At 38.2% G+C, this 14,521-nt stretch overlaps 1 protein-coding gene across 3 annotated transcripts in view; it reads left to right on the top strand.

Moving 5' to 3' along the window:
* Positions 1–14,521, top strand: part of LOC103022015 (guanine nucleotide exchange factor VAV3) — a 228,910-nt gene that overhangs the window by 30,693 nt on the left and 183,696 nt on the right. For all 3 annotated transcript variants that reach the window (XR_007439653.1, XM_049480878.1, XM_049480877.1), the window contains exon 2: positions 11,061–11,177. Coding sequence is in view for 2 of the 3 variants with exons in the window: in XM_049480878.1 (XP_049336835.1) it covers positions 11,061–11,177 (117 nt within the window). In the remaining variant the exon portion in view is untranslated. The remainder of the gene's footprint in view (positions 1–11,060; positions 11,178–14,521) is intronic.

The raw sequence follows: 14,521 nt of genomic DNA, 5'->3' as shown, positions 1-14,521 counted from the left end.
TTCAGAGATCAGTATTATCTAAATTTAGTACTTTTAATACTGCTGGAGCAGTATTATTAGAGTTAGATGCTAATCGCTAAGCGTTCCCTGTTCAGAGGTGAGTTATCAGCCTGTAAGTCTGTGCTGCTTTGCCTGGCTAGCATTAGCTAGATGCTAAGCGCTAACTCTCTCAGAGGTGAGTTTTATCAGCCTGTAATCTGCTTGTTTACCGTGTTAAAACAAGCTACGGGGGACGAATCGCTAGCTAATATCTCACTGTCTTACCAGAACACGCAGGATTACTCAGTGTAACGCTGTCGTTTAAGTTTGGGTTAACTTTACTAGTTTAGGGGACTAGCTAGCGTGCTAGCGGATAGCTATGCTAACGCTGGTGCAGCAAGCCTTAGTGGAAATCTGGAAATCTAAGCTTACTGTAAATAAACTGAAGCACTTTACTCACCCAAATAAACAGTTTTCAGGAGAGGAATCTGTGTAGATTAATATCCAGCACTCGTTTGACTTTGAAAGAGCTAGATTTATATATACTGAGACGCTCCACCGGCAAGACACCCCCCCCCGCCATGGCGCCACCCCTGTTCACTTTGATATAGGCACCCTTTCTAGTGTCACTTAATGCGCCTTATAATGCGATGCGCCCTATGTATGGAAAAATACCAGAAAATAGGCGTTCTTTGATGGTGCGTCTTATAATACGGTGCGCCTTATAGTCCGAAAAATACGGTACCTTGTTGAGGAATAGCAAGATTGTCCTATAAAAAAAAAAAATCATTGAACAAGATATATTATTAAGTGCTACACTCACATGATAAAATCCATTAGTAGTACAATTTAACAAATTAGATATGAAGCAGACTTACCACAGACAATGATGGCTGGTGTTAGAGACACCTGCTCCAGTTGCACATCTTCTGCCAGATTTGTTTCATCTACATAGAAGAATATGAACTCCTCCTTCTCATCAAAGTAGCTGAGGAGAAGCAGGACCATCTCTTTCACATCCTCTGAGCAGCCACTGTGCTGTCCCCGCATCCTCTGAAGTCTTGCGTAGGTCTGAAGGAACTTCTTATTCTTCTTGACACAAACAGTGCTCAGGTAGTTGAGGAGCCTTTTCCCCTTTAAATCCAAATTGCGTATAAATGTCTCTTTGAGGTTGATCCCAGTGAGTTCCTTGAAGTGGACTGACATGCCAATTTCATCAAACAAAAATGGCCAGTCCTCTCTGAGGCACTTGATACTTTTACCCTGGTTGACATGTTGGCGCTGTGTGTAAAAGGTGGACTTCATAATACCCTTCACCTCCTCTGGATTGGCATCAGACTGTTGAAACATGTCCTTGAGTTTTTCCATCTTTTGCTGCTGGCTTTCTTGAGTTTCTTCACGAGGCAGGAATTGTACATTCCATTTAATGCATCCGTAAGTGTCCTGCATTGCTGCTCTCTCTTCTAATGGGATCTCATCTGTGCTGTCTGAGTTACCCTCATGTTTTCTTTTTCTTATTTTGGGTGTTGAAGTGCGCCTCACATTTTCAATTCTGTTTTGCAACTGTTTGACAAGGGAATGGTAGCCTGTGCCTACAATGCACAGTGCTGAAGAAGAAACGTCACCTTCAAACAAAACAGAAGAAACTTTATGTAATTCTTTGAGCAGTAACATGCACTTCATCACACTTGTAATGTTAGTGTATAATATTTAGTGTGAGCAGCATTAGCTTCATTTAGACTTTTTAGATTTTTTCCACAATACTATGCTTCAGTGGAGTCATTCCATGGTTTCCATCAAGGATGTAGGATACCAAAGGATAGAAATCTGGTAGGTTATCAATGTTAATACACTGTAACCCAAGACTGTCCTTTGTCACAGAATACAAATGGTATTCTGAGAGGAAAATGCCTTTGTGGGTATCTATCAAAACATACACAGATGTATTATTTTGAATCAAGATGAGTAGAAGTTCACCAAACTCCATGTACTCCTCATTTCTGCACACGAGAAACTGTCCTTTTTTATATACAGTGCCCTTGTACTGAATGTCAGTGGCAACTGTAGTGTTACTTTCTGTAAAAGGAAACTCCCTGACTGCATGTTTAATAGTGTCACTGTAGAGGCTGGGATAAAACGCACAGCTGCCCTTAACATGCAGTACTTTACTGCATTCCTGCCCACCTAAAAGATATGCCTGATACATCTGATGACGCTCTGACAAGGTTTGACAAATGTTTTTGAAGTTTTTTAAGATAAAAAGATAAATATGCTTACTTTCAAATCTAAGCGTCCACAATCTTATCAATGGACCGAATTTCAACAACAGTGCTGCATAATGGCGCAAAAAGTGATGCTTGGGTTTAAGTGGAATTTCAGGAAATAACATCTTCCTCGACTCCAAATATTCTTGGATCAAAATGTCAAGATATGCTGTCTGGGACAAGGAAATTGTCTGAGCACAAATAAGCTCCACAATGTCTTTAAGTTGAAGAGCTAACTGCCATACTTCATGATTCATCTTCACGATTTTGGACTTTGTCACCAATTAAAACAGGTAACAATCTCAGAAGGTTCCAGTTTTGGATGGCTTGCCCTGATAATCTAGATCCAACAGGGTGGACAGCACATGGCTTTGTGAGGGCTTCAGATCCTTTATATTTAAACTGTTTGATGCGCCTGTTTAAGAGTGTGTATGTGAACCATTTTTTCTTTTTTATTATGTTCTTCAGGTACAGTGCTAGATCATATGACACAACTCCCTCAAAGAGGTCATGACCTAAACGAGGTGGCAGACCAGGCTGTGATGCATGGTAGGACTTAAGGGTATTAAAGACAGAGTTTACCTTGATTCCTCTGACTTCTGGGATGTTTTTAGACTGAAGTTCAGCAACAGCTGCGTCATACGTCTCTGGAGTACGTGGAGGACCACAGGCATTTGGATCAGTCTCAAACTCTCTTCTTGCTACTTCACAGTACCTGCAAAAATGTTGAGAGCGGCTGAAGTTCTCTCTAAACCCACCTATACAATGAGAACCCAAGTTATCCCCAGCAATGCAGTACAGACCTGCTTTTACAGTTTCTCCAGTATCTACATTTATTCCATCTGTTTCCAAGGATTTCTGATCTGCCAACAACTCTGAGAAAACTTTGTCTATTCCAAAACGTTTAAGGTTATTCTCCACACACAACAATACTAAAAACATGTTATCAGTGTTTGAACACAAATGAATGGGTAGATTTGCTACTGAAAGATAGACTGCAAGAACTTTGTGTGTCCTCTTAGCAGAACCCAATGGATTCACAATTTCAAATGAATCTTGGTACAAAATCAGTTTGAGGCTTTCAGGGTTTTCAGAAAAAAAACTGGTGATGTTTGAAATGTTGTCCATCATATACATCCTGAAGAATCTCTGTGCCAGCATCTCCAAACTCTTCTGACTTTGTGTTCCTCCATAAAGGAGACTGTAAGAAGCTATTCAGAGTTTCTGCCACTGGTATGTAGTAAGCATATTTTCATCCAACCCCAAAGGCACTTTTTGGGGTTCTGTATATTTAAACATTTTAGTAAATGTCTGGTTTCTGGAGTATACTGTTCTTAACTGTCCCTGATGACAGGCAGAGAACAAATCTGACTTTCTAACGCAGTCACAAATTTGACTGATCACGTCCTCTGATAGGCTCATATTTTTTAATAGGGACGTTACTTTTGACATGGTGTAGGCTTGACCTAACTCGTGAATATTTTGCATTTCCTCAACAATTATTTGTATAGTAGAGGCAGGAATGAGCATCTGCCCTTGTAGTTTAAGGTAAAAGAGACACACATTTCTGAGATGAAATGACTCACTATCATTCTCTAGTATGTCAATAGCTTCACTGGCTGCTTGCATGGCTTCATGTGTGTTTTCAGAATCGTCTGTACTAGTAGCAAGTGCACTTGAGGGCTGAGGGTGAGTTTCCATGTACATGTCATCAACACTATCGGGGGAGCATGCTTTATGCCTTCTACTCTTTGTAAATACATTCTTACAACCTCTAACTGGGCATGACACTGACCTGCCCTCTCCAATATGATCATTTAAGTGAGACACTAGCTCTTTCACTGTGTGAAAATGGCGGGCACATAATACAACCGCGCATTTTAAATCAGCAACAACGGCAGAAGCATGTGGCGCAGGTACATTATGCACACGATAAAAATGGCCCTTGAAAGCAGAGTAAGTTGTAAATGTTTGACTACAATTAGCGCCAACACACTTGAAAAGACAACGAGGCTCATTCCTATGCACTTTGCAATGTAGTACATAGCCTCTTAATGTGTCCAGTTTCTTTGTGCAAAAGACGCAGGTGATCATTTTATCGAAAATAGGTGTGTGACTGTGATTTTTAGTTAAACTAAACTACCACGAATTGGTCCGAAAACGCTGACTGGCACTAGCTTGCAACATGTGCTTTCAGTTTCAGCAAACATTTTCAGTAAGTCTTGGGGAAAAATGGAAATGTAAAACTTACCGTTAAACTTTATGACTGAACAGTCAAAGACCCCAGAGGAAACGGGGTCTATTTGTCGATAAAACTTGTGAAACAGTTCAAAACTTCTTCTCCGCTCCTCTTCGCTTCTCCACACGACGGCCACAGCCATGAATGTGATGCTGCAGACCGGAGCCCCAGTGGGCGTGGGTAAAGGGCGGAGCATGTGTCAATCATTTTCGACTGCAGCCAATCAGATACTACACTTTCGTTGTCAATCACTTTTTATTAAGCCAATCATCAGACAGTCCAAGCTGTCCATCATTTTTTACTGCAGCCAATCACCTTAACAGATCTGTCAAAAGAAGGCGGAAACTGCGGTGCTACCGGTTAACCTCTTAACACGCCTTGGCCCGCCGGCGGATGATCTTATTAATGCCTTCACTAATTAATTCATATAAATTCAGCCGTAAGTCCGAGGGAAACGGTTCCACCGCTTCCTGATTCTCCGGAATCTGACCTAGAGACTGAGTCGTCACTCAGACCTCTCGGCCAATCAGAGGCGGAGAAATGGAGTGAGGAGCGGCGATAGGCCGAATTTAACCGCTGATGTCACCCTTGGACCAGTCAGAGAGACTCTTCTCCGAGACTTCACACTTCTGGCTTATTCTATGGCCCAGTAGAGAGCGTGTTAGGCCCATTTAGTGCAGGAAAAGGTAGTCAGTCACGTTTTTTTAAAGGCTTTATGTCAGAATAGGCCTGTTCTTTGCTGAAAGTTTATTACTAACTGTAGGTGCAATATCTTTTAAACTATAAGACCTTTTATTTCACTAGAACTGACCAAGTTATAGGCTCTAAAACATGAATTTTAAAATAAAATTTTTGTTGTTTTTATCATATTCTGACCACTGGGGATCCATTTCAACATCTTTAAGTATTTCTAATAAAACTTCAAAGGCTTTTAAATAACAATACTTCATGAAACTTCTCTACTTTATATCCTGTTTGAGTATAAGGCCTCAATATTTGTGTGTAAAATTTAGGCGGAAAATGGCAAAAACAGGCCTGGAGGTTAAGAGGTTAAACGTAGCGCGATTTAAACTTCTGAACAGCGGTGAAGCTGAATCTGTAAAAGCACTTTACAAAATACTATATTAACAGTTTAAACAGTTTTTAAACAGTTTTTTTCCTTTATTGCCGTAATTGCATTAAATCGTGTATATATATATATATATATGGATATTTTGGGTACACCACACATTGCATACTGGATAAGCTTCCATTTTTTATATAGATTTTGAGCACTGTAAGCGTTGATTGAGACTAGACACATGTTAACTAATACTTTCATTGCTTAAAATGTGAGAAGTTAGAGAGACAGATTAAAAGTTTGATTTTCATGTGAGATGTACAAGAAGGAAACAGTCATGCTTATAATATCAATAAAGAACACCACTAAATCAAACAAAAATATTTATAGATTTATTGTGGTGTATTTCAATATAAATAAACTACAAGCTACTGAAATAATCAAACAAAGACCGAGCTCTTCCAAACAAGCACGTCTTATTTCAATTTTCTCATATCACAAAGTAGTCTAAACAATTACCATAGTTGAAAAGCTTTCAGTGGGAGTTAAAATCAGGTCTTCTGCTCAAGGCTAACTTCTTTTTGTTGTTTTGCTTAGAAATATAGTTTCTTTGAATTGTTTATTGGGGGGATCAGTTTTAATTTTTCAAATATTGAGGGGTCCCCCTCCTGAAAATATCTTGATAACCACTATTTTGATTCTTCCATCGATCATGTAAAACGTACGCTTAAAGTTGTAAAATGACTTACTTACATGTTTTGTATTTTCAAAAACAACTGACAAAAACTTTAGTTTTTCAAGTATTTCAATGTCATATTAACAAAATTGCTTTGTTATGGCTATTACAGCATTTCTCTGTGTTTTTTATCACCATGTCATGTTTTAACAAATACATTTGATTATATTCACATATTGTTTTTGTAAAAATAAAATAAAAAAAATGTTTGACAGTTCACAAAGGTTTACTGTGAATTAAACAAAACATTTATGCTTTCCAGTTTACAGTATTTTTCTGTTGTGGTTTTACATTTTTTATGTAAATTTCACGGCCATTTCTTACAGTGTGGGAGAGGAGGCTGAAATGTGCAGCATTAATTCTTCATTAAATAGAATTTTGTAGTCGTGTGGAAGTGCTGTTCTCTCTCTCTCGCCCGTCTGTCTGTCTGTCTGTCTGTGGTTGTTCCTCCGGCTGGGTATCAGCCTGGCACGTCTGCTTCCTCCAGATAGCCGTGTGTGTGTGAGGGAAGTGTGTGAGATGCAGTGTAGTGATGGTATCAGCTGAGAGGGAACTCTGGGAATGTTCTGCTGGTTGAACATTTCTCCTGTCTTATCTCAGCACATGTTCAGCTCACAGCCTTTCTCCTCAAATCATCATTCACAACTTCTAATACCAAACCCCACAAGCTGCAGAGTGTGTGTGTGTGTGTGTGTGTGTGTGTGTGTTCTAGTTCTGGGCTCGGAACAGTTGGTTAAAGCAAAGAATATCAATTATACAGATCGCTTCAGTTTCTGAATCAGTTTCTCTGATTTTGCTATGTATAGGTGTATGTTTGAGTAAAATGAACATTGTTGTTTTATTCTATAAACTACAGACAACATTTCTCCCAAATTACAATTATAAATATTGTCATTTAGAGCATTTATTTACAGAAAATGAGAAATGGCTGAAATAACAAAAAAGACGCAAAGAAAACAAGTTCATATTCATAAAGTTTTAAGAGTTCAGAAATAATCAATATTTGGTGGAATAATCCTGGTTTTTAATCACAGTTTTAATTCATGCATCTTGGCATCATGTTCTCCTCCACCAGTCTTACACACTGCTTTTGGATAACTTTATGTTGCTTTACTCCTGGTGCAAAAATTCAAGCAGTTCAGTTTGGTGGTTTGATGGTTTGTGATCATCCATCTTTCTCCTGATTATATTCTATTATATTTTTAAGTTGTTTATTTTTTTCCAGAGCAAGATCTCTAGACCTGATTATAGAAAATGTGTGGGATGTGTTTCTATTGGAGGCTTATTATGGGATGGATTATCACAGGAGGAACATTAGGAACCTCCGCCTGTTGAATTGGGACGCGGCCGTGAAAAAAACGCCTTTATAAAGAGATAGGGAGCCCGAGAACGGGCGAAAACTAAAGACACGCCGAGCGCAACAGAGAGAGAGACAGGGGAGGAACGTAAACAAAAGCTCACCAGAGAAGCATTTATTATTATTATTATTATTATTATTATTATTATTCTAATTAAATACCCCTGCTCTATAGCGTGTAGACTATAGACTGTGTTGTCGGTAAATTAGCTGTACTGTATTTCTGCACTGCTGCAGGTGAGAGTGTGTGTTTCCCTCGGCTCTGAGACACACACACACACACACACACACACACACACACATACACATACACATACACATGCACACCACTTCCTCTGAAACCTTGCGTGTTGCTCAACATAGACACGGATGTCCACCTCAGATCTTCAGTTTCTCAGCGAGACAGGAAGCTGGCAGGGGGGCGAGAGAGACAGATGTGTTTAACCCTGTGTGTGTGTGTGTGTGTGTGTGTGTTACTTCCATTTACCTACATAATACATTTCTCATAGATGAGTGTGTGTACGACTCAGACAAAATGCTTTATTTTTTTATCTTTATCTTATAATTGACTTTATTACTGCAGTTCTTCTCCTCTCAGATTAACTCTAACTCTAATTCTCTAAACTGAGACTCAGTCCTTAATCATGTTAATCTGAGCTAAAGGATAAAGCTGCTGTTTCCATGTGGGTCAGCCAGACGTCTTTTGAAGGTGTAGCAGTACTCACCGCTCTCTGGCTTAATTTGTATTTTTTTCTAAGGAAAATACTTCTACTTTTAATAGTTACAGAGAGCACCTAAAAATGCTGAGTTTCTTTGATTTTACCAAATTGAAAACCTCTGGAATATAATCAAGAGGAAGATGGATGATCACAAACCATCAAACCACCAAACTGAACTGCTTGATTTTTTGCACCAGGAGTAAAGCAGCATAAAGTTATCCAAAAGCAGTGTGTAAGACTGGTGGAGGAGGAGAACATGATGCCAAGATGCATGAAAAAAACTGTGATTAAAACCCAGTTTTCTTTGCATTATTTGAGGTCTGAAAGCTCTGCATCTTTTTTTTACATTTTCTGCAAATAAATGCTCTAAATGACAATATTTTTGGGGGGAATTTGGGAGAAATGTTGTCTGTAGTTTATAGAATGTATACTCATATATTATATAGATGTATTACACACAGAGTGATCTATTTTAAGTGTTTATTTTATTTTTATTATTGTTGATTATGAAGCTCACAGCCAGTGAAAACCCAAAAATCAGTATCTCAGAAAATTAGAATATTATATAATAAGACCAATTGGTACTTTTGGTAGTGTGGTCAGTGTACCAAGTCCTGCTGAAAAATGAAATCTATAAGTCTAAAGTCAGTGCAGTTTTGTTTTCCTGCAAAATCTTACAGCACTTCATGCTTCCCTCTGCTGATAACAACTTTTATAGAGATGAGGATTTCATTTTCTAGCAGGACTGGAATGATAATGAGAATAAATTACAAAAAATATATATATTTTGTTATTTATTTGAGTTCAGACTTTTAATTTTTGGGTTTACAGTAGTTATGTTTTTTCCTGTAAATGAAAGGGTTAACTGTGCAGTCTGTGCCAGAGTTTATAACAGGACGCACATTAAGATCATTATCAGAGACCACTAGCTGACCAGGAACTCACACCGCTGTTCAGCAGATTAACATTTCCTGATGATAATCTCAGCAGCAGACGCTCAGGTCCGGGGTTAGCTCACGTCACAGACTGTATTTCTATAAAAAGGAATTAGTGGCAAATTAAAAAGCAAACACTACTGTGAAAAAAATGCATTGCTTTTTCTCACTAAGATGCAGAATATGTGGCAAAATGAAATGCAAACCCACTATTAAAGGAGAACTTATGTGTAAAATGTACTTTTGCTGTAGCAAAACATGATAAAAAGTTCTTACCACAGCATTCAGAGATCCAGAAATTTGAACAGTTTGTTCAAACACCCTTCAGACTGGGAGATACGGGGCATAATTTACCCTGATAAATCACTTTTTACACCGTTATCCAGCTCAAAGTAGCTCCACACCTCCTTGCTAGAATCTGAGAGGAGAGCCCTGACATTTAAAACGAGGCATTAATAACTTAAAAAGTGCACAAGAAGCTCATTAAAAACCACTGTTTACATCCTATAACATTATTAGCTTCAGCTCCGAGCGCCACCATCACTGTACTGATAATGACATAGACATAAACATACATAGACTCCACATAGCCTGCTTCCTGGTGCTGGCTGCTACGCTATGCGGAGTCTAGGTATATATATGTCTATTTTATGATCAGAATTGCACTTATAAAACCTGATCAGCTCAACTGTAGTGTATTCCATTGTGTGGCAGTGCTGCGAATGTTCAAAAGCAAATCACAAAGCACAGGATTACATTTTGTCTAGGAGCATTGCGGAATTTATGCCACAATGAAGTGCAATCACTGTCCAATCAGAACCCACTACTGAACTTGGTACACACGTAGCACTTTTGCAAAGACATAGAACCGGCGCGGTTCTGGTTCGCAAACCGAATTTTGAACCGGTTTGCTACGTTTTTACCCAAAAAAACGTTGGTTCATGAACCAGGAACCAAAGAATACTAGATGTTCAGCATGAACCGTGAAATCCGTTTTGACAGTTTCACTAAAACTGGTGGAAACGTGGGCTGGTTCGCTGAAAAGCATCATGGTTCTCATCATCCCAAATGAAACTGGTTTAAGAACCAAAATTTTTTTAGTGGAAAAGCGCTTACAGTATATACATATGGGTCAAATTGTGATTAGAAAATTTCTATCAGAATATATTTCTTAATTTCAGTTGATACAATATAATTCCTATATCAATACAAATAGTACAAAAGCCACCGCCTTTGGTGTACATAACTTTATAATAAATTACATTATAGCTTATTTTTCTGTTGCTATTAGCTCAGCAGCGCCCTAAACATATTTATAGCACTTGGGATTCTGACTGCAGGATTAAAGGGAAACTTAACGTGAAGCACTGCTTTTTTTCGCATATGTATTTTACTTACAAAGCGCGAAGCATTCAGACAGATGCCAGAAATGGGTCACATTAAAAGTAGTAGTAATAGTGTGAACAGGCAAAAAAAAAAATCATCGGATTTGGTCAAGAAATCGGATTTGGGCCTTTTTATGCGCTGTGTGGAGGTAGCCTCAGTTTCAGCTGTGCCTGATTACCTCTGTGTATTTAAGGCTGTTGAATACTAAGTGTTTATTAAAGTGTGTGTGTGTGTGTGTTTTTGTGTGTGTTCTTTTTACAGTTCCTAAAAGATTACAGCTTGTTCTATAATACAGTATCTGAACTTTAATGTCCCTGCTTTCATTCACACTTCCTGAAATGTTAAAATGTATTAATAACAGTGTATCTGTGGTCTGTTCCTGTAGTTCCTGTGCCTGAAGAACATCAGGACGTTCCTGTGCGCCTGTTCTGAGGTGTTCGGGATGAAGAAGAGCGAGCTGTTCGAGGCCTTTGATCTGTTTGATGTTCGGGATTTTGGGAAGGTAAGATCTGTTTAGCTCTTCTTGAAGTCTGAGTGATGGGAAGCAGAATGACTGGGGCGTGGTGTTGGGCTTTATTGGACCTGGGGATCTCAGCATGAGTGAATTATTAGAAAGTATTACTGTCTAAATCTTCATCCATCCTTCCATTAGTGCTGGGCGGTATGACCAAATATTTCTATTTTTATTTATTTATTTATTTATTTTTTACATGACTAGGCTTTTATATAGGTTTTTGACTCACTCTACTGCTAGGAACACATATAATATAAAACACTAAGGCTTTAAATTAAGACCTTGATTACTATTGGGCTTGCTTTCTCCCACAAAACTACACAGTATATATGAAGAAATCTGATTTTATTACCATAAAAACAGCTCATGAATGTAGTTAAACAACAGACATAAAAAAGAAGACTTATAATATTTTAAATCGAGTTTTCCAGCAAAAACGCCTTGTTTAAATGGAATCCACAGCATCTCAATAGTATTTACTGTAGGTATGATGATGATCTTTTTCTGACATTTATCTCGTCAGTCCTCAGAGTATTTTGCCAAAAGTCTTGGGGATCATCAAGATGTTTTCTAGTCAAATTGAATCATTAGCACTGATCTTAACTGAGGCTTTAGTGAGATCCTGCAGTTCTTTAAATGTTGTTCTGGGTTCTTTTGGGATCTCCTGGATGAGTTCTTCATGCCCTTTTGGAGTAATTTTGTTCGGTCGGCCGGTCACTCCTGGGAAGGTTCACCAGTGTTCCATTGAGTGTTTTCTGCATTAGTGAATAATAGTAATTCACTGTGGTTCTCTGGAGTCCCAAAGCTTAAGAAATGACTTTATAACCTTTTCCAGACTCAGTGTAGTGTTAGTCTCAGAGTGTGTTGTGAGTGTGTGAGTGGTGTAGATGTTAGTCTCAGAGTGTGTTGTGAGTGTGTGAGTGGTGTAGATGTTAGTCTCAGAGTGTGTTGTGAGTGTGTGAGGGGTGTAGATGTTAGTCTCAGAGTGTGTGAAACGTGGCAGGAGTGTCCAGGGAGTTTCCTCTTGTTAAATAAAGCAGATTGTTGGAGCCGGCTGGGTTTACTGGGCTTTAAAAGGCTGGTGTTTGGTTATTAGTGAGTGATGATGCAGCACTGTGTTTGTGAGAGTGTGTGTGTGTGTGTATGGTGTGTGTATGGTGTGTGTGTGTAGTCTGGCTGTACCGGCAGGTCCCCGCCCCGCTGCTCGGGCAGTATTCAGCACTGTGGCTTTAATTAAGGATCAGTGGTGAGCGGCGGGGCGGCAGGAAGTCCTGTGGAGGGAAAGTGTGTGTTGGTGTTCCATCATTAGGGTTTAGCATGACTGGATCTGCTGTGTAATCAGATTGTCTCGTCTGATGTGATTTTTCTGGGTTCTGAGTTACAACGCCACGTCAACAATACGCAGTGGCGTATTAACTCTATATAACATTAGAATACCTAACCCAAGTAAACAACGTCAGTGATCATTGACAGTGTCTACCTGCAATTAACTCTATATAACATCACAACCATTACAAATTGTGTCAGATCAATGTCTTATAGAAGTATTTATGTACTTTATTTATGTATGTACTTACGCTACTGATCACTGACTTTATATTTATTTAGGTTTAGTATTCTAATGTTATATAGAGTTAATTATAGGTAGACACTCTCACTGATCACTGACTTTGTTTACTTGGGTTAGGTATTCTAATGTTACATAAAGTTAATTACAGGTAGACACTCTCACTGAACATTGACTTAATTAATATTTATTTGGGTTTAGTATTCTAATGTTTATATAGAGTTAATTACAGGTAGATACTCCCACTAAACACTGACTTTATTAATGTTTATTTGGGTTAAGTAATTAACTCTATATAACATTAAAATTCTAAACCCAAATAAACATTAATAAAGTCAGTGATCAGCGAGAGTGTCTACCTGTAATTAACTCTATATATAATTAGAATAGTATGCAGTAAGGCAGTATCAGAGTGAATATTAGAGATGGTTATAGTGAGTTTAGTTGAATGGTAATGGACGTTATCTCAGTCTGGCGGTGGTGAATTGACCCGTCTCTGATGGAAGTGATGTTTTGACAGTAATAAAAGCACTTAGTCTGCTCTGTTTTCACGCGTGAGAGGCCGCTGGTGATTAACGCTGAGCTCCAGTCTGTACTACTGACGTGAATCTGATGGTGATGTGATGGTGAGTTCAGCACTGTGTTAAATTAAATGTTGCTTTTACAGCCTTTTATACTCTGATCTGCTCTATCTGTAAAACATGAGAATCTGTGTGAATTTTTGCTCTGTTTCTGTTGAAGATCAGCTCGTCAGGTCTTTAAGAATAAATAAAATTACAGATCAGAGCCAGTTTTAATTTTATTCCACACTTTTAGACATTAGTCATAGATAATAGTGAGACACACAGCTCTGGAAAACATGAAGATTTCACTTCAGTTTCTGAATCAGTTTCTCTGATTTTGCTATTTATAGGTTTATGTTTGAGTAAAATGAACATTGTTGTTTTATTCTATAAACTACAGACAACATTTCTCCCAAATTACAAATAAAAATATTCTCATTTAGAGCATTTATTTACAGAAAATGAGAAATGTCTGAAATAAAAAAAAAGATGCAGATCTTTCAGACCTCAAATAATGCAAAGAAAACAAGTTCATTTTCATAAAGTTTTAAGAGTTCAGAAATCAATATTTGGTGGAATAAACCTGGTTGGTTTTTAATCACAGTTTTTTTCATGCATCTCTGCATCATGTTCTCCTCCACCAGTCTTACACACTGCTTTTGGATAACTTTATGCTGCTTTACTCCTGGTGCAAATATTCAAGCAGTTCAGTTTGGTGGTTTGATGGTTTGTGATCATCCATCTTCCTCTTGATTATATTCCAGAGGTTTTCAATTTGGTTAAAAAATTAAAGAAACTCATCATTTTAAGTGCTCTTATTTGCTGTATGGTGTCAGAACCTATTGACACCATATTACTACTATTGAGACCACAGTGGATCAACACCAGCAGATATCAGACATGCCTCTCCAAACCATCACTGATTGGTGGAAACTTCACACTAGACCTCGAGCAGTTTGGACTGTGTGTCTCTCCACTCTTCCTCCAGACTCTGCTCCCTTAATTTACTTTAAATGAAATGTAAAATTTACTGATGTGTGCAGGAACTCTAATTTACGATCTGAAAATAGACTATATCTACAAGAAATAATGAATTATTTAAGTGAAACCTCATTTATTTGGGTTAAAAAACCCACTACAGCCACTCGAAAGCCACGTTTCAGTGTGTAGAGTTTGGAAAGAGGATTATAAATAAAGAAAAG

Source organism: Astyanax mexicanus, chromosome 6 (assembly GCF_023375975.1).
Source record: "Astyanax mexicanus isolate ESR-SI-001 chromosome 6, AstMex3_surface, whole genome shotgun sequence".
Taxonomy (NCBI): domain Eukaryota; kingdom Metazoa; phylum Chordata; class Actinopteri; order Characiformes; family Acestrorhamphidae; genus Astyanax; species Astyanax mexicanus.
The sequence above is the reverse complement of the archived record's forward strand: the minus strand, read 5'-3'. Positions and strand labels throughout refer to the sequence as shown.